General features: G+C 35.1%; 1 protein-coding gene across 2 annotated transcripts in view; it reads left to right on the forward strand.

Annotated features, from left to right (window-relative positions):
• The window catches only part of LOC121419800 (high affinity cGMP-specific 3',5'-cyclic phosphodiesterase 9A-like), a 54,148-nt gene extending 30,523 nt beyond the window's left edge, over positions 1-23,625 (forward strand). The window contains exons 5-18 of one of the 2 annotated variants that reach the window (XM_041614261.1): positions 1,339-1,393; positions 3,461-3,531; positions 3,968-3,997; positions 7,351-7,432; positions 8,145-8,238; positions 9,956-10,030; positions 11,107-11,193; positions 12,062-12,249; positions 16,646-16,802; positions 17,805-17,921; positions 18,337-18,441; positions 20,103-20,231; positions 21,956-22,063; positions 23,303-23,625. In XM_041614261.1, the coding sequence (XP_041470195.1) occupies positions 1,339-1,393; positions 3,461-3,531; positions 3,968-3,997; positions 7,351-7,432; positions 8,145-8,238; positions 9,956-10,030; positions 11,107-11,193; positions 12,062-12,249; positions 16,646-16,802; positions 17,805-17,921; positions 18,337-18,441; positions 20,103-20,231; positions 21,956-22,063; positions 23,303-23,341 (1,337 nt within the window). In that variant the 3' untranslated portion in view covers positions 23,342-23,625. The remainder of the gene's footprint in view (positions 1-1,338; positions 1,394-3,460; positions 3,532-3,967; positions 3,998-7,350; positions 7,433-8,144; positions 8,239-9,955; positions 10,031-11,106; positions 11,194-12,061; positions 12,250-16,645; positions 16,803-17,804; positions 17,922-18,336; positions 18,442-20,102; positions 20,232-21,955; positions 22,064-23,302) is intronic. The other variant, XM_041614262.1, reaches the window with a different exon arrangement.
• The last annotated feature ends 699 nt before the right edge of the window (positions 23,626-24,324 follow it).

Below are 24,324 nucleotides of genomic sequence, written 5' to 3' on the forward strand. Positions count from 1 at the left end.
AATACATAATTTATAATTCATATTTTGAAGATGCATGCATAATGACGAAGGAAAAAAATGCTCGGGAAGAAAGGTGAAGAAGAAGAAGAAGAGGAAGTAGCAGGAGAAGGAGGAGAAGGGGGATGAGAAGAAGAAGAATTTTGAAGGAGGAGGAGCAGAGGGAGGAGGAGGAAGAGGAGAAGAAGAGGAAGAAGAAAAAGAAGAAGAAGGAGGAGAAGAAGTAGAAGAAGAAGAAGGAGGAGGAGGAGAAGAGAAAGATGAGAAGAAGAGTGAGAAGAAGTATAAGAAGGATAAGAAGAGGAAGAAGGCGAATAAGAAGAAGAAACAAGGAAAAGGTGTAGAAGAGGAAGAAGGAGGAGAAAAGGAAGAAGAAGAAGAAGAACAACAACAGCAGCAGTAGGAGGAAAAGTAGAGAGATGGGAGAAGAAGAACCGTACCTGAGAAAGAAAGATGGAGAAATGGTTGAAGTTGTATGAGGGAATTGCGCAAAAAATTGACATGATTGATGCAGATAAAGAATAATATTTGGATTTTCCAAAATGAAAAATATATAACGAAATATGCCTATATTTGTTGTAAAGGCAACGAAGGTGTGGATGCCTGGCCGTGGCTTGGCGCGAATGAGGGATAAAAGAAATATGATAGAAGAAATGCTATTTGATAATCAGACATAACATATGCAATGCTTCCTGGAACAATCTCTACCTTTCCGGTAACAATAATGATTATAATGATTATACTTATTATAATGATGAAGGGGGTCTCATGATCGTGGGGTGTATAGGCTTATTTAAGGGGTATATTTGTAATTTCATGGATATGACTATAAATAATTTCCAAATATCATTGTACATTTCAAAGCCAGAATTTAAATTATGTACTGTATACATGTCTTTAAGTGGTATATTCTAGGGATATGATAATTGTGTAGTGCATATAAAGCACTAACGGATTTATCATTACCCCTGTCATTAGATTCAATTAGTCATTCTCTCACACAATGTACGTTAACTACTGGATAAGCTAGAATGACTTTCATATCGTATCAAATAACTATTTAGCACCCAAGAAGAGTGTGGATTTGCGCCTTTTTGAAGGAGTTTATTGAAACAAGACGGATGTGGCGGCCATACATTTTATTTATTCCTAATTTTATTTAAGCGCAGGTACTTGCGATCTGATAGAATACTGTAGTAGAGGTAAAACCATTATCCCGAAAAGGCGTGACGTGTGTGTGTTGTTTTGATGCAGTTTACTTCCACATACATCAATTATAACCGAATTACCAATTACGAACATAATGAATACTTCTTAATTTATTTTATTTTTATTCAACAGCTCATGACGAAGTGCTCCATGGAGTTCTCACTCACGTTTCTGAACAAATGACAAAGTAAGAGAATCCCTTTAGTTTCCTTGTAATAATGCGTATTTTGTTTGTAGTTACTTTATTTTTATCCCATTTGTTTGCATTTTGTTTATATCAATCGTATGTATTTCAGTACCTTTTGATGTTCTACATCCCCTTAGACGTAATTTCCCATCTCCTAATTTTCTTCTTCTTGTGGGTCTTCCTCTTTGTTATGTATTTTTTTTCTTTCAGTCTCCTATTCTTAACATCGCCGGTTTTTGCTCTTCAATTTTTAAATTTCATATGTGTGGGGAGGGTGAGTGTGTGTGTGGATGTGGGTGTGTGTGTGCAATGATGGTCATCAATTATCTTATAATAATGGACAAAGGGTAAGGTTGTTTGAAACTACAAACACTCTCCATAATGAACACGATGGCCTTAGCTTTAATGTCGGGGGAATATATCATTAGGTATCTCTTCAGGGATTTTCACTGACGAATCTGCTTAAGGGGCCAATTAGGCGGAATGATTCCGTATGGTTATAAAAAGTATCGGTGAAAGTCATCATGTTATTCATAAAATACTCCCCGGTGTCCATTTGTGATAAGTGCCAGATGCATGTGCGCCATATCTCTGTTGAATGGACCAAACTGCAACAAATTTCTTTGGAACAATCTTCCTCTACAAATTCGCAATTTAAAATAATGCTTGAAATTCATCTTTTTAAATCTTAAATTTGTCATATTATATGTTTATTGGCCCATTTGATGGTATTTCTTTATTCATGATATGGTGAGAAAAAAATGTAAATTGCTATATTAGTTTTGATACATTTTGTTCTGCAAAGTATTTCTATTTCCTTTATACTTCATATTTCCTTTCTCTTAACCGCTTAGAGGCAATTTGCGAATTTGTGGTATATAAAATTGTTATTATTATTATCATTATATACTTGCCCCTTTAGTGCCCCGTTGCATAAAAGTTACTATTAAAGTAAATTTGCTGATCAATGCAACTACCATGGTACACTGTAAAAACTGGTGTTAAAACTGACACCAATTGGTGTTAATAGAGGACCACACCCTGAGGTGTTAAAACTACACCCTAATGATTGAATATAACACCAAAGAGTGTAAATGTAACAACCAAAGGTGTTGTAATAACACCTATAGGTGTAAATCTAACAACACCTATTTAACACCGGTGTAAAATAACTGGTGTGGTCCTTTATGTACACCGGTTAACACCACAGTTTTTACTGTGTAATGGTGCTCAACAACGATTCCATGCAAGTTACCATAATGGTTACTTTTATACAACAGGGACCTGATGGGGCAAGTAAAACCGAGGAGCTTCCAACACAAGTTGGAAGCTCCTTGGTAAACCTTGCATCTGTTGTATTTGATGATGTCCATTATTGAAGTAATGCAATCTTAAGTACATTTTTGTTGGTATGTAAAAACTGAACACGAAACGTACTTTTTGATACACTTCACATTTAATGTTTTTTTTCTTTTGAGTGCTAAAATACATGTGTAATTTTGATGTTCAATCATCATCTTTTATTTTTGAAAACTGTCATGTGATTTATCAAGTTTTGTACATTTGTATCAGCAGGGTAGTCCCGTTAGTAATGGAAATAAACTTTAAAGAAGGAGTGAACTGTGTGTGGATTCTCACTGACTGTGTGTAATAAATTCATAGTCTTAAAATATACGTTTTCAGGTATCTGCTAATACTACAGAGCATAAATTGACCTATAATTGTATTTGTATAGAGGAACTAAGATGTTCTGAGAGGAAAAGTAGTTGTTTTGCTACTTGGTAACATAGTTATTGCGGTATAAATGTATTGAGTGGTTAATTGGCATGTTATCATTCGATTGGCCGGCTGGGTCTATATTTTTAGACCACATTAGCATTATGGGTCGTGAAACTGGCCAGGTATGAGTATTTGAGGACTCGAGATGGCGCTATTGGTTCGTAACTGCTAGAGTACTTTATGTAGGTACTCTAGTATCTGCTTTCAGACAGGGACCTGCATTGAATTCGGAACAATAATACATCAATTTATATCCTCTATCCCTTTTATTTCTTGTTTAATTTCTAGGGCTTTTAGGATCAACGAGATGAAAGATGAGATGCTAAATCGACTGAACGTGATGCAGCAAAGAATCGAAAGTAAGATTCATTCTATTTTGGTTTCCACATTGCTCGACATATCGCCAAATATTACTCCTTCATACAAATCAAACGAATACTCAAACGGTTTTTTAACGATATTGGATGAAATTCTAACGTCAAAAGCCAGAAACGAACGGAACTATATTTGATTTCCGATAGGTACACTGTATACAAAAATATTGGGTAAAATCTTAATCAACGCGTGGGTAATCATGTGTCCAATCAATTTGGGGCAGTATGTTACCCAATGCTGGAAGCATATTGTTCGGTAAGGTTAAACAATAAGCATCAATTACTTTAAAATGGGCAAAATTTCCATCACACTGGATGAATAGAAATGCCCAAAAGAAAATGTCCGGAGTTTTTCATTTCATGTCTATTTCGAACAATTAATTATGGATTTTAAAAATCTAAATCACGATTATCTTTAAAGGCAACGAGCAAGCGGTACCTGAACAGCAATGTAAGCAGAAAAAAAGAAAAACATCCTTACTTAAACCTTTCCTGCAGTAGCCCTTAATTATTTTCTTGCATGATCTTCAATGCAGTGTCAAGTTTGTATCTTTCCATGAAACACAAAATAGATGGCCTTGTTTTTTTTAACTCTATTCCTCGCATCTTCCCTTGCAAAGCAAAGTGTTTTACCCTATACGTGTTTTAATACTGTGAAGTGCTATTGATGCTAGTGGTGTATTACTGCCTATACAAATAAAGTAACTGCACCTTAGGTGTCAATTTTTGTCACTTGGAGATGCTCAGTCATATTAGTGTAGCACGCTAATTGCACGTAAATTGCAGTGACAATACATGCTACCAGACCTCCTAAAAGTGCTTATTTAGCACTATTATTATGTAGAGTGTACTTGATCTTCAAATTTTACACCTTGATAGGAAACGTGAAATGAATGAATAATTGAATGAAAAAATAAATGTATGAATAAATAAATAAATAAATACAAAATGAATAATAAATGAATAAAAGTAAGAAGGGGGAATAATCCCTTCTTTGATCACCTGAACAAACATCTACGTTTCTTTTGCCAATATGCATCATTAGAAATCGACATTTAATCCGAATGGAGAGGCATTAACTCACCTGTAAAATACATAATTATGGTCTACGGCAGAGAGATAATTAGCCAAATTTTCTACATATCGCTATAAAAAAAATCAGATTTGGTAGAAACCAAGTGGAGCTAAAAGAGAACATTTCGCCTAGTTTCTATCGTTCAAAGGAATAGCTTGCAATAATTATATAGGCCCATAGAGCTCCGTTGAAGACGGTGTGAAAATATTTTTTAAAGCCTTTTTACAAGGTCATTGTGAGATTTTATAATGGACATTCTATGGGGCCAAGCAAATCTCCGAAAATCGTGTGCACGAGTGGGACTCTACGGAGGTCGTTCCGGGCTCACGCGATTCCCTTACTAATTAAAGATGCCGCTTAAAGTGTGTTTAAGGTTTACATTTACGGTTGTATTACTCTAGCACAAACACACTGTTTGAGAATACGGAAATACATCACTGATACCATGAAAAGTTTTCAAACCCATTCTCAAACCCACCAATAACCTTTAATTCAATAATTGAAATTTATTTCGACATAGTTCCTTTTATTTAATTTCTTTCAATATTCGACCTATTTTATTTTTGATGAAAAACAATTTTATATCTAAATGAAAAGCCTATTGATGCCCGACCTTTCCACTTCAGACATGAACAAACCGCTGAAATAAAATATCCTGAAATCATCTTTCCCCTTTTTCCTTTGTATTCGTCAAATACACACTGTTAATATTTATTTTGTACATACTTAGATTCACAAACTTACCATTTTTACTTACCATACTTAAAGAGTGCACGAACTAATTTCATACAACTTCATTAAACAAAGTTGCAACCTTTGCGTTCCATATGCCTTATTAGCTTTAGTATAACATGTTAGTATTTATATTTTTATTCATTTTTATTGTATGACCTTCGCTCAATCTGAGAATTACGTTACCGAGCTCATGCATTCATCATCATTTTACTTCTGACCGTGTTCTTATTTTATTTTGTTTCACTTGTTAACTCAATCGAAACTAGGTGTGTTTTGCTTTCGCATGATGATTTCAGTTACTTTAACTTCAGTTTGCCCAATATTAGTTTGTTTTATTTTGATTTTTTGGCAACTCTCCAATAAGTTTGCCATCTACAATCTAAAAAAAAAAACCCAGTCCGGAGCTGGCTTTGTATGCTTTAATGTGCCAGATAGACACAGAACCACATTATGAAGCGGCGTTTCAGATTCAACTGGATTTTTTTCTTAGATGAAAATGAGAGTATAGTTACACAACTAAGGCATCCCTTTGCCGATCCATCCTTCCTTTCTCTTTTTGTTGTACTCCCTGCATGTTTTACTTTTTCCTTTTTTCTATTGATACCAGAAAAAATATATATACCCTTATTTTCCATATGTATTGGATCAGACGCATAAAAGGTATCAATTGCTGGCAAGCAATTGCTTCAAGCACAAGCAATAGCTAGCCAGGCAAAAGATCATGCTTCAGCAATTGCTTTATTTCATATTTTTTCTTGCCTTCAGAACGCAATTGCTAGCGGTTTAGCAATAGGGACGTCACACTGGTGCGACCAGGACTTAAAGAAAAGGCAGGACCCGAACGCAAAGGTGTGGCAGTGTAAATTACTGCTTCTTTCCAATAACATATTTTCCTTAGACGTAGTGTCAAACTAGCTTGTTTCATTTTGATAAATTTTATACGTGGCAGACAAAAAGTACATATGTAGGTTACGGTACACCTTGGGATTCTCTCTCAAGTGCATAAACATGGTTAAAAACGCGAATACGCTGATAAAGCAAACACTCAAGCTGCCCTGACGGAGCTTTGAATAAACCAAGCAAGTGAAATGCTCGCTTTAAGCATACGCTTTTTAGAGATAGCCTAACCCTCAAGGAAATGCTTGCAGTCAGTTAGCGATTGCCTGAACGTACTAGCAAAAACATTTGCGCGCTCATTTTTATACATACGGAATGAAGGAAAAAGCCAAGCAAAATCTTAGCAAAAGCAATAGCTACTTTTTTATGCAGCTGACCCAATGTCCCATTAATCATGTTAATGTAAAGGAATGATTTTTTTTTTATGTTTTACGGTATATGATTTGAAAAAGTGGGCAGTATTGTTTCGACCCGAAAATACGGCCATGTTTGAATGAATCAAAACAGGGCGCCACAGCAACACTTAAATTTAATTGGCTACAGCGATTCATGGCGTTTGGGGAAAATACATATGGGAAGTTAGGGTTAGGCAATAGACCCTTGCCCCACGCCCACTAGTCTGGCAGGGCACAGCGTGCATGCTACAAACAATTCAGAATGGATAGAAATGACTTTGTGCCATTGTAATAGCAGTTATAGCAGTTATAGCGCCTTGAGCACCTAACAAGGGGATATGTGCGCAATATAAATACCATATATTATTATTATTTCTATAGATGAAGGGCTTAGTAAATATTAAGTGTGTACTGTAACGTTTACATGCCTTCATCTTATGAAGACAAACTTGATATGAATAGCAGTAAAGAAGCAAGGCAGGTACCATTTCTGTTGAAGAGCGAAGTTCTATGAAGTCAAGCTGTGCATTATGAAAGAACTGTGTTGATGTATTAAAACAGAGTATCTGCTGCGCGGCTGTCCATGTTTTGCGTTGAAACTCTTTCAAGACAAAACGTGTTTCGACCGTATCAACCACTCTTTAGAATATTAAGGACATTTATCTTTATCTTTCCCCCTTCATACCTGTATCGTTGTAACAGTGGAGGGCATGAAAGCCATAGAGATTGAGAAATGTAAGATGGAGATAAGAGCAATCAAGGACGAACTACTTGCAGCAAAAAGGTACGTAGTCATGGCAACAACGCTTTTTGTAGTTAAAATAGGTATAAATAAAAGAAATCGCTTGACTTGCAAGCTCTCTGTGCATTTTGAATGGAGGAAATTGATTCATGTTGCAAAACGAAATCAACCATTGCAAACGTGGCTTTCAGTAATAAAGAGAAATATATTTTTATGAAAATTGAAATGGATGCCAATACTGCCAATGGTTATAAGAATTTGTACTTCCCGTTTCCACAAATATCTCAAAAAAATGCAATTCTGATATTGTTTATTTCATCTTTTTTATTGTATTTTTTTTGCAGGTGAGAATCATCAACTTATTAAGGACACTGAAATTTGATTTATCTTATGTAATCTAATTAAGCCGCATTCATTGTTTTCAGTAAATTTTGTCAATACCCTAAATACACTTTTTTCTATGATCGTTAGTAGCTTCTGCATCAACCTATATTGTGAACACGGTAATAAGAGCACACCGGTAGATGTTTCATAAAACTGATTGTAAAGTTACGCTCGACTCTACGCACTGGAACAAGTTCTTAGGTGCTAAGGAAGTTGGAAGTTATATATTATTCAGCAAAAGAAATTGTCACCAGTCGTTCGTTATTAAAGTCCTTCCTAAGTTACGAACAGCTTCATAATTAAAACACATGTATGTTTCATGTGATTTCCTCCATAATAACTTGTTCTCTCCTCTCTGTCTACCTTCAAGCCGCCACGCAAATTTCTGTAAGTGCACCATACCAGCCGCTCTGGGGAACGACACACAGATCGTCGCAAAGCGTGATGTCCCAAAATACCCGAAGGTAAGAAAGATACTCATCCACATTTTGATGCAATCAACCCAGGTGAGGTGAATGGGTAGGAAGAAATTGAAGTGGCTACCCTTTGTAAATATACCTATATTATCATTATGATTATTATTATTATTGTTATTAAAACCTTGAATGATTAACGGAAATCACAGCAATCATCCGTGAAGTTTTCACTGACCATGAATTACAATGAACTGGGCAGCATTTCCTGAAGCAGAAATGCGGATTTGTTATAGGCTACTGAAGTTCTTGCATCAGAATAAAATTGGCAGTGAAAACCACTAATTGTTTTACGAAATGCTCCTTGAAAGATTAAGTAGGGTCAGTATCCACTTAAAAATTGGGCAGCATACTGTCAGTATGTTGCCCAGGGTTGGTTAAAAGCTGGTAATGTTTTGCCCAACTATTTTAAGAGTGTATGTAGTGGCGCTATAAAAGGTAATTTATTTATTTGTTTATTAGAACATATCTAATCAGGTACAAAAGATCAGCAAAAACTGTTTAATTGTTTAAGGTAATTACTGAAAGGTGTTAAAGGTAATTACTGAAGGTGTTAAAAACAACTGCGCAAAACAACTTCGGCACTATCGGAAATAAAGGACAATTCAGTAATGTATAAACATAAGAACTACCGAAGTTCGTCTTATAGCCAAATTGAGTTGAACGCGGCATATTAATGCTTAAACATGGGCTCGTCTCATGTGCAATTCACATCTCAGAATTCCATCGAAAGGGGATCAAACTAAGCGAAAATTTAATCGAATCCTCATTGGTCATACTTTATCATGGACCTGCACGCGTCATTCATATATTCATATACCCATTATTAATATTTAACAAGTTGAAATTCAAATATCAACGATAAAATGATTGAAACTGTTGTGGTTTCACCAAAGGTATTTTCGCATGATTTCTGTTCTTATAAAGCCATTTACTCATTTCATTGCTGGGTCTTTAAACATGTTAAGTGGTTAAATTAGCTGATTCGAACTTGACAACCATTGCGGCTGTATTTCCTGTTCCCCGGGGTGTCTTTAATGCTTTATGCGGTATGTAATTTCTGCCGTTTAATGGGTTCTTTTATTTCATTTGGAATCGAGATACGGCTTTCAGCATTCATCGCCTGCTGTCATTAGCTTTGGTATCCATGGCAACAAACAAGTAATCATTTTATTTCTCCTGAATTGCCACTTTCAATGTATTCATCCCCGAGATTTTTTATTTGCTAAAGGACGTTTGAAATCATGGTCTCCAACCAGCGTACACACGATAGAGGCATTAAATTTATGGCGTACATGAATACAATGTTTAAATAAATATATATATGTTTGTGTGTGTGAGGGTGGGTGTGTGTGTGCGTGTGGGTGGGTGTACATGATTTTTACTATTCTCTTATAAATCAGGGCTTCGAACGTTGAAAAGTTGTGACCATTTCCCTTTAGAAATTCTACGATACAATATCCACGGTAGCAATATGTGTGTGTATATGCGGACGTTAGTGCGTGGGTGGGTGTGTGTTTGGGATGAGTTTTGTCTCCGATATTAAATACGCAATCCTCTTGTTGACTATACATTCATAAGGCAACAATACAGTATTGGGAAAAAGAGAAAAGGTGTTCAATAAAACCTTGAAGTGATTAATTTCGCCGTACGATTCTTATTTTTTTTTTGGTTGTCTTTTTATTTATTTTTTCTTCTTTCTCTGCAGTATACGCTTTCAAGGGAGACAAAGGAATACCTCAAGAAACCCACGTTTGATATCTGGCATTGGGAATCTAATGAGGTAAGCCGCCTTTGTTGAATTTTACCAAATTAACATTTTAAAACCTTTCCAAGCAAGCCAAAGATCCAACATGCTGATCTTTGAGAAGAGAGGTGATGTTTTTTATCCATTTATCACATCTATAATTTGTGAAAAGTTTTATATGATAAGTTTTAAGTTTTCTATATATTATAAAAGGTCATTTCTATTTCTAATAATGCCCTTAGAACGCCTATCTTCCGAAATGAGCAATTACCGCTGATAAACTAAATAAAATTTGAATTTTATGCAGGGGTAATTCTTCCATACCCGGCACTCGCAGTTCGCAATTTCATTCCATAAGTTTGAATCGTATTACGGACCAAAATCAGGTTCAATGTATTTTCAACCATTTTTGTAATTGTTGAATTGTTTGTAATATTCAAATCGTATTAATCAGAGATGATATTGGAAATGATTTCACGCTTTCATAAACCTGATGGTAAAAGTCTGGTCACACCGCCCGAGCGTTGTTGGTGCGGTCGTGGAGCGGTAGGGAGAGAGGGTCGAATTTCGCTCACAAATTGGGGAAAAAATCGAAAACAAAAATCGGAAAAAAAAAATCGAAATCGAAAATGGTGAACGGTAGCGAGCGATGATGATTTTTTCTCTCCGCTCCACGATCGCTCCAACAACGCTCGGGCGGTGTGACCAGGCCTTTAGTAACAAGTGACTTAACGAAAGACTGGTGACCATTTCTTAGGAGTTAAACCAACACCAATGAAAATTTGGTGTATGCCATTTTCTACACAAAATGATTACCAGTCATTTGCACTGTCGTGTATAACTTTGTTATCATCTATATATGAACAGCTTAAGGGGCTTTCACAATTGCTCGTGTCTTCATTTGGTCACAATATGTGTTGCACACAATTGCAATGGATGCAAGCAGTAGCACCACCAATTGTGAAGGGGGTTTTAATGAAGCGGTTTTCGGATTTGGTATTGCAAGAATATCCACCCCCGGAAGCTATAGGAGTAATGGTAAACAACCATTGATTTTTTTTTTTTAAAAAATGCCTGAAAGTTCTAAAATATATTTGATTTATTTTGAACAGATGTTGTGTCTCCTGGAGCATATGTACCACGAATTGGGTTTAGTAAACGAGTTTCATATGAATCCGATTGTACTCAGGCGATTTCTGGTGAGTAATTGAAGAGCTTAAAGGTATTGTTTAACTTTGCGAGCAGCCGATTTAAAAAATTCTCAAACCAAGATGAAACATGTGTACAAGTGTATGTATTAGAACTAATAAACCCTGAAAACAACCATTATTGAGAATGAAAAGCTAAAAACTACAAGGCAAACACCAATTTTGTAAATGATGAAATTAAGATGGTGTTTCCGGTCACTTTATATTTCAATTTTTGAAGCACTAAATAATTATTTTCGAACGCAATTTTTTCTGGGCTTTATTTTTGTAACATACCACAGACACAGGTGACAAGTGTGACCTTCTAGCTCAGATTTTGTTAAAGTCGAAACCAATGTTAACCAATCACTTTAAATTGGATTGCAACGTTCTAACGTAAATCTTGACTGTTTATTATTGTCAAGAATCGTTTTACAGCGAGTCCAATCCTTTCGTGTTACTTTGAGACAAGAATCCAAGAACCCCCCCCCAAAAAAAAAAAAGAGAGAGAGAGAGAGGAAGATTCATATTGTGTATTGCCTTTGCTTATCTTTTGGCAAAATAAATATTTCATGTCTTTTATACTATCAATTGTCAGTTTAGTTTTTCCAATGAATGTGTGCTATGTAATTACTTTGCATTATCAGTTTTCCTTTTAATATGAAAAATACGAATTGAATTTCATTAAAAGGGTTGACACAGAAACAATACCTATTTCAAATTTGTTTTGGGTCGATACCACTGTAATATCATAATCAATATCGTTCTCCGCATCATGAGCGCCCAGCTGAGGCGGATACAGGCGCTATACAAGAACCCATCATCATAATCATAATCATCATTTATATCTTTCTTCCTCTCTTAATTCGCCTCCGTATAGCTTTGCGTCCAGGAGAACTACCGTAATAACCCGTTCCATAATTTCCGTCACTGCTTCTGTGTGACGCAGATGATGTATGGTATGATATACCTGTGTGATCTTCAGTCCAAGTTTTGTCTCTCAGACCTTGGTATCCTTCTCACAGCGGCAGTGTGTCATGATTTGGACCACCCTGGTTTCAACAACACGTATGTACCAATTATAAATTCATTGGCCCGAATTCACAAAGGTGGTTTTGAAAATCCACGGTTGAGTCATTGTTTATGCAGATTTCTGTATAAATTACGCTTACTTTTAAAAATCAAAAACATGTCCAATGCTGATGAGCGCTTTTGTTAAAGTGCGCCAAATCTACACCTGTTGCCGTGGTTATCCCCGCGTATCTTACCATGGTAACAGGCGTCACTTTGGCGCACTTTGACAGAAGCGCGCATCAGCATTGGACTTGTTTTATATACGCGCCCGATACGCGTTAAAATAAGCGTAATTTATACAGGAAATCTGCATAAACCATGGACTCAACCATGGGTTTCCAAAACCACCTTTGTGGATTCGGGCCAATATGTCTTAGCTACAGTCATGATTGAATTCAACTGAAACGGATTTTTATTTTTGCCTTGAGCCTACTTTTAAACATCAGCTGTTTTTGTAATTTGTTTATGAAAATGTTATTTTTTTTTATTTCTAACAAATGTCAATGATAATTGCTAAGGCATAATTGATTTCCTATGTTTTACTGTTTTATGAATTTCATTTCATTTTATTTTATTGTTTTTCGACCTTTTCTATTTAACTTTTTTTTCCAATGAACATTATCAGGCAGACTCTTACGACTATAAGCAACATAACATAAATACATGTAAACCAGCAAAAATGAAAAAAATCAAACATTAGTAATTTGTGGTTGAGAATACAATTTGCACTGACTTTGTATTCAAAGATTTTGAGCAATTTGGGATATGACAGGCACTCACAAAATATTGCATAGATTTCGAACCGCGTACCAGGGAGCCGAAAAAATAGTCTCAAAAGACGGGCACAAAGAATGCGCAATACTTGGAAGTAAACGTCAGCGAGCGCTCAGCGGTGCATTAATATATATATATATAATGTGTGTGTGTGTGTGTGTATACGCGGCATCGAAACAGAGAGGATGGTTCGCGGTGAAATCGTGAGGCGCGATAGCGCACTGTATCTATTCCACGAACCGTCCTCTCTACTACGATGCCCATTGTGGCGTAAATAATTCACTTCAAGAAAATATAAAGATACGGGATGAAACTTTGGAACCTGAACTTTTAAACGAAGACACCGGTAAACAATTTGCTCTCATTGTAGGTGCACTTATCGCTGGTTTTAAAAAAGCTTTTCTATAAATGCGTTTTCTGCAAAACTAACTTTCGCATCGAAGTGCGCAGAGAGGACGTTTTGTGGTGCGTACGACGAATTGTTTAAAAACTGTAACAATTACACAGCCATATAGTCAGGCAGCATATGTCATTTACTTCGACAAATTGGCTAAGTTTGATTTTTCACTTTTATGTGATTGTTGACATCACAAGGAAAAACTTTCAACATGGTGACAAATTTCTAATGGTCATCTTGACCATGTTAGTGGTCAAATCGGGGTCAATAGTGGTCAATCTTTTAAATTGCCTCGATTCTGTCTTCGAATGAAAGTTTAATGTCCTTTTTTACCTTTCCATGACCTTGTCTTCGCACTTTTTATCTTAAGGATAAGGACTTCTGACGATGGACTTATCAAAATCGAAAATAAAAAAGTACCCACATGCATAAAAACACCGAAAAAATGAGCTTTTTTAACCTTTGACATTTCCGGTCATGAATTTTTAACGGAAGGTCAAGAGTATATAGTTGTGTGCACTTTTTTGTTCAGTATAACAAAACAAACAATTTGATGTGTCACTCAACAGACTTAGGGCAATTTAAAAAAATGGCCCCCTATTGACCTTATTTTGACCCCTAACATGGTCAAGATGACCATTAGAAATTTTCACGAAGTTGAAAGTTGTTCCTTGTGATGTCACCAATCACATGAAAGTGAAAAATCAGACTTAGCCAATTTGTCGAAATACTGTAGCCGATAAATCATGACATATGCTGCCTGACGAATATGCGCAGATCCCTCCGGGGACGTCCCTTTATTAAAGCGGGGGATAATCTGAACACTGTGTTATCATTAATTTTTCGCCTTGAATCTGATCTAGGTTAAGAACTTCACTTTCTGTATCCAGTGGAAAAGGTATACATGTAAATTCTGACCAGCCTAGATATGTTGGTGGGTGTTTAAGTCAACTACGTTCATGTCTGTCCTTAATTTTTTATATACGGCTTCCATTTCGAAGATATTCTTAAGAAATCCGACCTCCAAGTGGTGTGACGTTGACCATCGTCATTATCACTGGGAAAACTTTCACCGGAAATGAAGCCTTGTCCATTTGTCCTTTCCTCCATCCAACGAATCTCATTCGAAACTTTGGAATGTTTAACTTCTAGAATATTAAAAGGAAATCCAGATACATAATAGAAGCGTTAATCTTTGGAACGACATACATTTGGCCCCCCCCCCCATAAACAAAAACACTACAACAAACAATAATTTCATATAGCACACAATGTGAACGGATCTCATTGCAGCATAAACAAATCATTACACAATACTTCATGCACATTAACTTAATAATAATTCACTTAAATTCATTTCAAAGTGTATTGACATAAAATCATGATTTTGAATGATCATCATCAAAATAAAACAATAACTCGACGAAAACATAGTAAAGCTAATACTGAATTATATCTAAACAGGATAGAAATGATAAGCACAGAGGCTGTTTTACATTGCAGGACTGTGACATAATACAATGAATAAAAGTCACAATTATGTGCACAAATAAAGGACAAACAAAATCATATAATTCAAATGTTAAAAATATGCAATAAAAATTGAAAATGATATAACCAGTGTAACTTACAAAATAAATTATCATGATTATATGATAGATAGATAGATAGATAGATGGATAAATGGTTTCTTACTATCGCGTTGAAGATAAGATATTGATATTAAAAAAGTCATGATGTTCCACGTAATTGGCATTTGATAATTAGAGGAATTAAATGATGATCGATCAAAATAATGCACTGAATGCCATTTCTAACAATAAATTCATTATCCAAATTTTAACGGTCTTCCCTTTCGTCTTGGAAAACAGCGTCGTAACTATCAGTTGTCTGTATGCCTTCTACTGTCTGTTTAGAGCACCAAGGTGCATACATTCATAGTTAATCATTGTTCGAATTAACATTGACACGTCCTCAACGTAACACTAATTATGAATATTACCTAGGTGTTTGTCTGTCGGGAAATGGCAAAGTTCGGACGCTTGTTCTGTCCATCTATTTGTAGGCAGAATGTGCGTGGATGATAATGTCGGGTTTTTCTTTCATAACTGGAACAACCGTATGGCTTCCTTGAAAGTCCCAATTTATACATGTACATGTGTATATTATATATGAATATATAAATATCCAGTATATGTTTAGATATATATTTACAGTATAAGGACGCCCTTTCGTCATGCTATGAGGGGGTAAAGTAATAAATGATAGTTAATTCATGCTCGTTTATTTTTTCATACTTTCTCTACTCAGAGATCAAACTTGATATAATTAAACGGTTACAAATCTTATTGAATTGAATTACCATAAAATGATTTAATGGTGCCCCCACGCACATATTTTTAGTTAACGAATCCGAAAACATAAGCATCTTCTTTTTTATAGTCACCCCCCTTCCACCGTTCTGAATATTAATGTACAAGGGCCGCGGAAACGGGGCGCTACAGGGCTTCAACCCCCGCACTTTCCGAAACCGTGTACAAAACCTTAAAAATCGCCATATGTGATTTTGCATGGTCAACCCCCTCCCTTTTTTTTGGGGGGGGGGGGGCTCAGCCCCCCCCCAACTTTCAAAACTGTTCTGCTGCCGCTGAATTGCATCATGTATTTTTCCAGTCTATGATGGGTCCCAGTATGATCGATAGGGGGATAATACAACTGGTATTTTCGCATCTTTATTTATCAATTTGTTGGGCATGTGATAATTTGTATTGCCAACCCTTCTAAATGCATATTCAGAATTGTAAATTAGCGAAGTCGGTCTAAACACCATGGGAAATAGGCGAGGTGAGAAAGTGAAATCAGCAACCAAATGATGCTTAGTTATGATAATATCCGTCATGACAAGTCTTCCAAATATGGACTGCAACTTAAACATCGCTTTCATTTTTTGCAGTAGTAATGTATCGACTGTCTTACCTAAAAAGGGTGTTTCATTCCCACGTCTCCCTTAAACTGTCTCAATTATCTTTGAAATATCGTCTTTGGTATACGAGTATTGATATCATGTGTTTGTGTTCGAAGAAATTGCAAAGATGGAATGCATTTGATGGGGATGGAGATGCCTCAGATGCGTCTCACCTGGAGGTAGTTTATGACTGTTGTAATACTTTACAGCAGGCTTTTAGTTCAAATAGTTTACCGTATTTATCCGGCCTGCAGGTATCAGATCAATGCTCGTACCGATCTGGCTATCCGGTACAACGACATATCACCGTTAGAAAACCACCATTGTGCAGTAGCCTTCAAGATCATCAGCAATCCAGAGTGTAACATTTTCCGTAACGTACCCGAAGAACAGTTCAAGGACATCCGGCAGGTAAATGCAGCAACAGGGCAAATTGTTCAATAGGGGAAAGTTTCATTTATTTTTTTTCCGGAAATTTTCAGTGACTTTATTGGCATCAGCAAATCAGATGCAGCAACAGGACAAATTGTTAAATAGGTGAAAAATTCATGTAGAGTTTTGTCGGAGATTCTCAGCGGCTTTATTGGTCTCAAAAGCTCAGATGCAAAGATTAGAGGAATTGGGGGAATTACTGCAAAACAGTACATGAACCGTTCTCATTGGAAAGTTTTCTTGGTAATTCTACATGTACGTGACTACTTTGCACTCAGCGAATCAGACGCAACGATTTTCAGTACGTTGCATCAAAATATGTGGGTCAAAATCAACGTCAACGTCTCAATGAAATCCTCCGTGATGAACGCTTTATAACCATCAGTTAGTTAGGTAACGTAAGAGACCTAACGCGACATGGCAGACGTGAATGTTGCCATGGCAAACATTGGCGATCCAACCGAAATGGAAAAAATGGCTTTTCCATTGATTAGTTTTTCTTTTCTTTACATAATTTAGGTTTTTGTTATTATTTCTTTAAACTACATTTTATCCATAGGGATTTAATGTTGTCGTTACTTAATTAGTCAAACGTTTTTCCCGTCAAATTTGAAAATAGGCGAAAGCGGAGTTATATTGAAAAGAGATATTGAAATTGAACTACTGCCGATTGATTGTGGCGGGAGGTGAGTTTGGATCTCTTTTTTTGCGTTTCTTCTTAAATTAATGATCATTTTCATCCAAACTCACTCTTGAAGATTTGTTAAAATATTATTATTGTTAGGGTGAACGATTGGGTTGCGCAATTAGTGATCTTTGATTTATTTTCTTCCATTTTTTTCCCCAAATTGCACTCGTTTAGAAAACGGTCATTTTTGATAGAGGTATAGTTGAAGCCGGCTATCTTTGAGTATATAGTTTTATTTTAGAGTGTATACCTCATGTTCTTATTATCTGTCTGAAATGATGTTCTTATCACAGGGTATCATCATGCTCATCATGGCAACCGATATGGCTCGTCATTCTGAGATTCTGGATCAGTTTAAGGCCCAGGTGGAAGGTGGTTTCGACTTTGAAAACCAGGAACATCTCAACTATGTTAGTATATTGATTTCATACACCATACTAACTAGTACCAGGCCGACGAAAGTCTTTACTTGTTTATTTCTTATCCCCCCGCCTTTTTATCAGGATGGCGTTTTCCCACTTTCTCAATAGCCTTTCCAATTTCCCCATTACCAAACAATGCACTTATTTACACGACTCTCTGAATATTTAATTTGATTTGCTCTGTTGGATTCTTCATTGTCATTTCATTTTCATTTCTAAATTCAACAGCTATGAAATTAATTCTTTATTTCCTAAGCGGGCTAGTAGGCTACGTAGAATTAATTTCATTTGCAAATACTGCCATGGTAACCACGGTGTCTGTGATCATTCAACCTATGCAGACTGTCAATATATTTGATTAATCTCACTAATTTCTAAATTATTTCCGACTTGACATATCCAGCTTCGAATGGTTTTGATCAAGTGTTGTGATATCTCCAACGAGGTGCGTCCATCTGATGTATCGGAGCCGTGGGTGGATTGCTTACTCGAAGAATATTTCATGCAGGTTGGTAAAGCATCTCCCATGAACATAGCCTTTTTTGTAAAAAATAAAGATTTAAAATGAAAATTTGAAAAACTTTAAATATAGTTGAAAAGCAAACGCATTCCATTATGTATGTTTAGTAGGTCTTCTCAGGGTAGCCAATTTCAAGGTAGTTCATTATGTTCCGATACATGTTTATTTTTAATTTCTTTATGAATATAATTATAATATTGATATGAAAATGCCTTTTACATTTTTGGACATTTTCGAGATCGAAATATTCAATTCCTGTCCCCCGCTCCTTTGAAGTCGTTTCGGTATCGAAAATTATCAAAAGGCAATAAAGTTATTAACATGTGTGTTTATGCAAGAAATAAAAGACATTGTATTTTTATCATTCAATTCTTTGAAATATTTTCAAGTAAAATAGGAAAATTAAGCTATCATGCTTTAATATCTTTTCCAAAAGGTCTTGAAAATTTCTGCTAAATATTCATAAAAAAATATTTTTATGCAATAAAGTATTCCTTTTGTTTTACATTTTGTTTTACAATGTATAGTCCAAAACATTTGAATAGTAACATTTTGCAAAAAATATATATATATGCATGTATATATGTGTGTGTGTGTTACTTTTTTAAATGAAATAATGTTTAAAAAAAAGCAAAGAACTAAAATACATGTTTGGAAAAAGTATAAAAAAGGTTAATGGCGAATGTTATTTAAAATATGTTCTCATTAGTCAGCAGTCTATATTATATGTTTATATTTAGTAAATGTTGTCATAGTATTTACAATACCTTTTCACCTTTCAACAATTGTATATAATCAAATTGTAAAATCAATCCTTCCTGATTAACTCACCAGCACGAGTTCTAGAAATGATAAGATGAAGGTGCATGGGGAAAAATGGGGTTTACTCTTGGGCTCACAACTTCACTAAGGTTTGACGAATGTTTGGAGCAATTTTCTAGCGGTTCTAGCTAAACGAATGGGATTAATGAGAGTGTGTTACGTATTGCAAATACAGCTCGAACGTGCACAGTAGAGTTGTTTAAAAAATATTAACGTTTTTTCTATATGAACCTTACCGTAGCTGTTTAAACGGTTTAACTAAATGTTTAAAATCTTAAACAACTGATAGAAGGTGGATAAAACAATTTCACCGATGTGTCCACAGTTGATAATCTCCCAAAAATAAATTCCAAATATAAATAGTGTTTGAGATCCAAGAATATTTAATGAAAAGAACACGAGGCCGAGCAACTTTCTTTTATCAAGTGTGATCACAAAGTTGAATCATCGAGATCGCATTCAACAAAATTTTGTAAGCAAATGCTTGATTGGCTGATCAGAAAATGGTTAGGCATAAAAGGTTTGAAATGCACGTATTTGTAAAGTATCATAAAACAGGAAATGTCTGGACGCTTAGAAGATATGCGAAAGTAATTGATATAAATGAACAGCTTTTATCTGTTTATGTGTGATGTTGAGAATTAAAAAGAATGTGAAGTTGCGACAATATGCAATAGATTCAACTCATGCATATTCAAATATAATCTGTGTGTATGTGTGTAGACTGTGCATGTAAGCTACGCGTTTCAGTTTGGATCAACATGGTCTATTTTGGTAGTTTATTCAAATTTGTAATTAAAAATTGTCCTTTATATGATTTTATTCAGAGCGACCGAGAGAAGATTGAGGGGCTACCAGTTGCGTCATTCATGGACCGTGATAAAGTCACTAAACCAACTGCTCAAGTTGGTTTCATCAAGTTTGTTCTTATCCCTATGTTTGAAGTGGTTGCAAAGGTAGGTTTTATGATCTTGCTGGAAATACAATGACCACTATTTTAGAGTAGCTTAGAATAGTATATAATTGTAATGATCCTTTTTTTTTCTCCAAGTACTCGAAAAAAAAGGAAATGTCCCACTCCCTTCAAAGAAATTTAAGCCTTTCCTTTGATTTTATTTTGTTTCGCTCTTCTTGGCGACAAATAACACACGTTTTTCATATTTAAGGAATTATTTGCAGTGACAAATGCGACAGAATTCATTGAAATTTTTGGGTGGGTGTGTAGGTGGGTGAGGGGGGTGGGCAGAGAGTGAGTGAACAAATGGTCGCTTTACAGCATTGCATCCAATCTATCCTTACGGTCCAAATCAGGTCGAAACTAGAGGCCTTGAGGCACATTTGAAAACAATATGATTTTGTTATTTTCACCTATATCGTGATGTGTTTATTCCAGCACGGGTGAATGCTTTGCGGTCCGACCCGAACACACACATGTACAAATGTTAGAGAGCAAGCCGTTGAGTTTTGAGAACAACCTTTATTTCAGGGAATGGAGTTGTTGGGATTTGGCATTGTATTTTGCTAGCCTTTGCAAGAACAAATATGTTGAAAATAAAATATTAAAGTGTCGTTTTAATGCTATAAGGGATATTGCACAATTCATAGATACTTCACCCTTTTATTTATGTCGTTTATACCCGTCGTCCAAACACTGGTCTAGAAATCAAAAGAAATGTACCCACCGCCATGTGCATGCTTTATTAACTTCGTTACTCTGAAAATAATTTATATAATAATAAGTTCTGTGCAAAGATGAACTATGGAAAGCCAACAAAGTTAACATCTAAACATTCTAAAAGGCATGTTAGTGTTAACATTTTATGCTAACTAGTAGGCTGTATTATCCACACGGTCGTCGCTTTACCGTTCGGTGTGAATCTTTTTTTGTTTAAAGGACAAGTCCACCCCAACAAAAACTTGTTTTGAATAAAAAGAGAAAAATTCAACAAGCATAACACTTAAAATTTCATCAAAATCGGATGTAAAATAAGAAAATTATGACATTTCAAAGTTTCGCTTATTTTTAACAAAACAGTTATATGAACGAGCCAGTTACATCCAAATGAGTCGATGATGTCACTCACTATTTCTTTTGTTTTTTATTGTTTGATATATGAAATATTTCGATTTTCTCGTCATTGTCATGTTAAATGAAATTTCATTCCTACGTGAACATGTGGAATTCCATTATTTTAACATTTTGTGCTTCAGGCAAGGAGGTCCCAATCATCAAATTCGTAAAAATTGAAATATTGTATAATTCAAACAATAAAAAACAAAAGAAATAGTGAGTGAGTGAGTGACATCATTGACTCTCTCATTTGGATGTTACTGGCTCGTTCATATAACTATTTTGTTTGAAATAAACGAAACTTTGAAATGTCATAACTTTCTTATTTTACATCCAATTTCGATGAAATCTTCAGCATTGTGCTTGTCTGATTTTTCTTTATTGATTCAAATCAACATTTTCTGAGGTGGACTTGACCTTTAAAAAGGACATTGGGCAAATTCTCTAAAGACGCAAGCAATATGACATTGATGGGTTTCTATATACTTGAGGATGATTAGACCTATTATAACTCTTTGTAAAATTGTGCCCTAATACGTTTGATTGCACACTCGTTAAATAATATTGCTGCTCCTACCATCACGCATCTCGTTTATGGTAATTCTACAGCTTTTTACCCAGCTTAACGATTCCGTTGTGGAGCCACTGAGGTCCGCCCTCTATCGATACGAGGAGCAGAAGTTGAAGGAAGATCAGATTAAAGAAAAAATGAGAGAGGTATTTTATCTGCATTTTCATTTATTCTTTCATTCTATCAATATTACAGTCATTGGACTATTTCATTTGTCCCTGTGATTCCAATATGTAAACATACGAAATATAGGCCCCATATAGGCCTAATCAAATACATGTTTTAGGGAGGGGTGGGTACGTCGAGTAATTCCTCCTTTTAAAGGAAACCAAAACCCAAGAAGAGAAGCAATCTTAATGGAAAGAATAAAATGAGAGGAACAATTTAAAAAAAGTTTCATCAAAATCGGTTATGAAAAAGGCAAGTTATGGACGATTAAAAAAGTCTTGTACTTACTATGTCGATCCTCAAATTGGCAAACGTGCTTCAAAATGGCTGATTTTGTGGACAACTCTCCATTTGTTTTGTACACATATTTTCAGATTGTCCCCTTTATTTTACATATTTCACATTATCACCTCCTGACCTTGATGTGTGGATTATATTTTCCCATGACATATGTTGTGCTCAGAAGGAGGCAAGATGCAATTTGAAAGATAATGAGGAAAATCTGAAAATATGTGCACAAAACAAATAGAGAGTTGTCCACAAAATCAGCAATTTTGAAGCACGTTTGCCAATTTGAGGATGCCCATAGAAAGTACAACAATAGTTTTCAAATTCCCATAACTTGCTTATTTCATAACCGATTTTGATGAAACCTTTTTTTTAAATTGTTCCTCTCATTTTACTGTTTCCAATAAGATTACTTCTCTTCTTGGGTTTTGGTTTCCTTTAAGTTAAAAGAGCTGCAAAGTTAAAATCGTTATAATGTATCCCAGTCTGCTTAGGCATTTGAGGAGTCTTTCCGTCATCATAGTATTATTGTGTAATAAGTGAGTAAAATAGCACTTGCAGTTAAATTAATTGATATTTTGTGTTCACACACATAAATGATCATTATTACCGCGGATATGTAATAAACAAAATAATATCAATGACCATACTTTGGATTCGTATAATTATGTGAAGTGTTAGTTTTAAAAGGTTTTATAAGAAGCTACGGTATCCGTATAAATAGTAGGCACGGGAGGAAAACCAAACAAGAAGTATGTTGTTGTTGTTCCTCTTCTCCTTTCTCCAATACCCATTATTGATGACCGACAATTTGTAGATTGTCATTTCACTGATCCTACCATCTTTCAAATTGAATATTTTTGTACTTTTGATATATTTTTTAGACAACGACAGTTTGACATGTTATCTTTTTTATGTTCTGTTCACAGAAGGCAAGGCTTCGCGCAGAGCAGGAAGGCGTGGACTAGACATCTATAACTGACCAATCAAAGGCTATCTTCACTTTTATTCTTGCTACAGACTACAAACATATATTTTCGCACTATCACGGGTCATTTTGAATGCCTTCAATTTTCTAACGAAATCGGTGCGATGTGATATCAAGCATAATGGCGAGACGGTGCTTGTCTAATTTCTGTAAATATGCAAAGTTGTATTGTGTAAATTTATTTGCATTTGTGATTTTGACTGGTCTTATCACAATGGTTCATAAATGTATCATTCATTTTATAATATTATTAATAATAATAATTATTATTATTTTCTTTCTTTTTTTTTGCAATTTTTCACTACCTGATTATTTTACGAGAGTAAAAAAAAGAAAGTCTGAAATGATAGTGATGATGATGAAAACCATTTTGCATAGCGTCATTCATCTATAAAAAAGGGAAAAAAATATTCAAATGCACCAGTTCTATCTCCAATATGCATGATATATCATACGTTACATTCTGGAAAAGATGGGTGCTTAGTTCAGCTTTGAATGTCTCAATTATGTGACAATTACGAAGTTGGATTGATGGAGAATTCCAAAGACAATGAGCCACAAGTCGAACCGAATAATATTATGATAATCTCATTTGTACTTGATACTTGGTTATACTGGTATACGCCACAACCAAGCTATTTACTGAAATTGCAAAAATACATGTATAAGAAATTATAAATAATAAACGTAATTTACATACATTGAATAGAAATGGCAATTATAATAAAGTTCAAATCGATCTCATATCCTAGCATTTTATTTTATAAACCATTTCTTAAACTACAAGTTTGCTAATTTCATTTTTATCTTCCAATTTTGATATAAATGTTGTATATTTAAAGATCCTTAGATTAATTTTCGGAGCGCAATTACTGAAACCCGTCAACACAGTGGTCCTCTTTGGGTTGCATTATATGTCGTATTGTATGATATTTGTGTGTATAAAAGAATGTTTTATTGGGC

Source organism: Lytechinus variegatus, chromosome 8, assembly GCF_018143015.1.
Source record: "Lytechinus variegatus isolate NC3 chromosome 8, Lvar_3.0, whole genome shotgun sequence".
Classification (NCBI taxonomy): Eukaryota; Metazoa; Echinodermata; class Echinoidea; order Temnopleuroida; family Toxopneustidae; genus Lytechinus; species Lytechinus variegatus.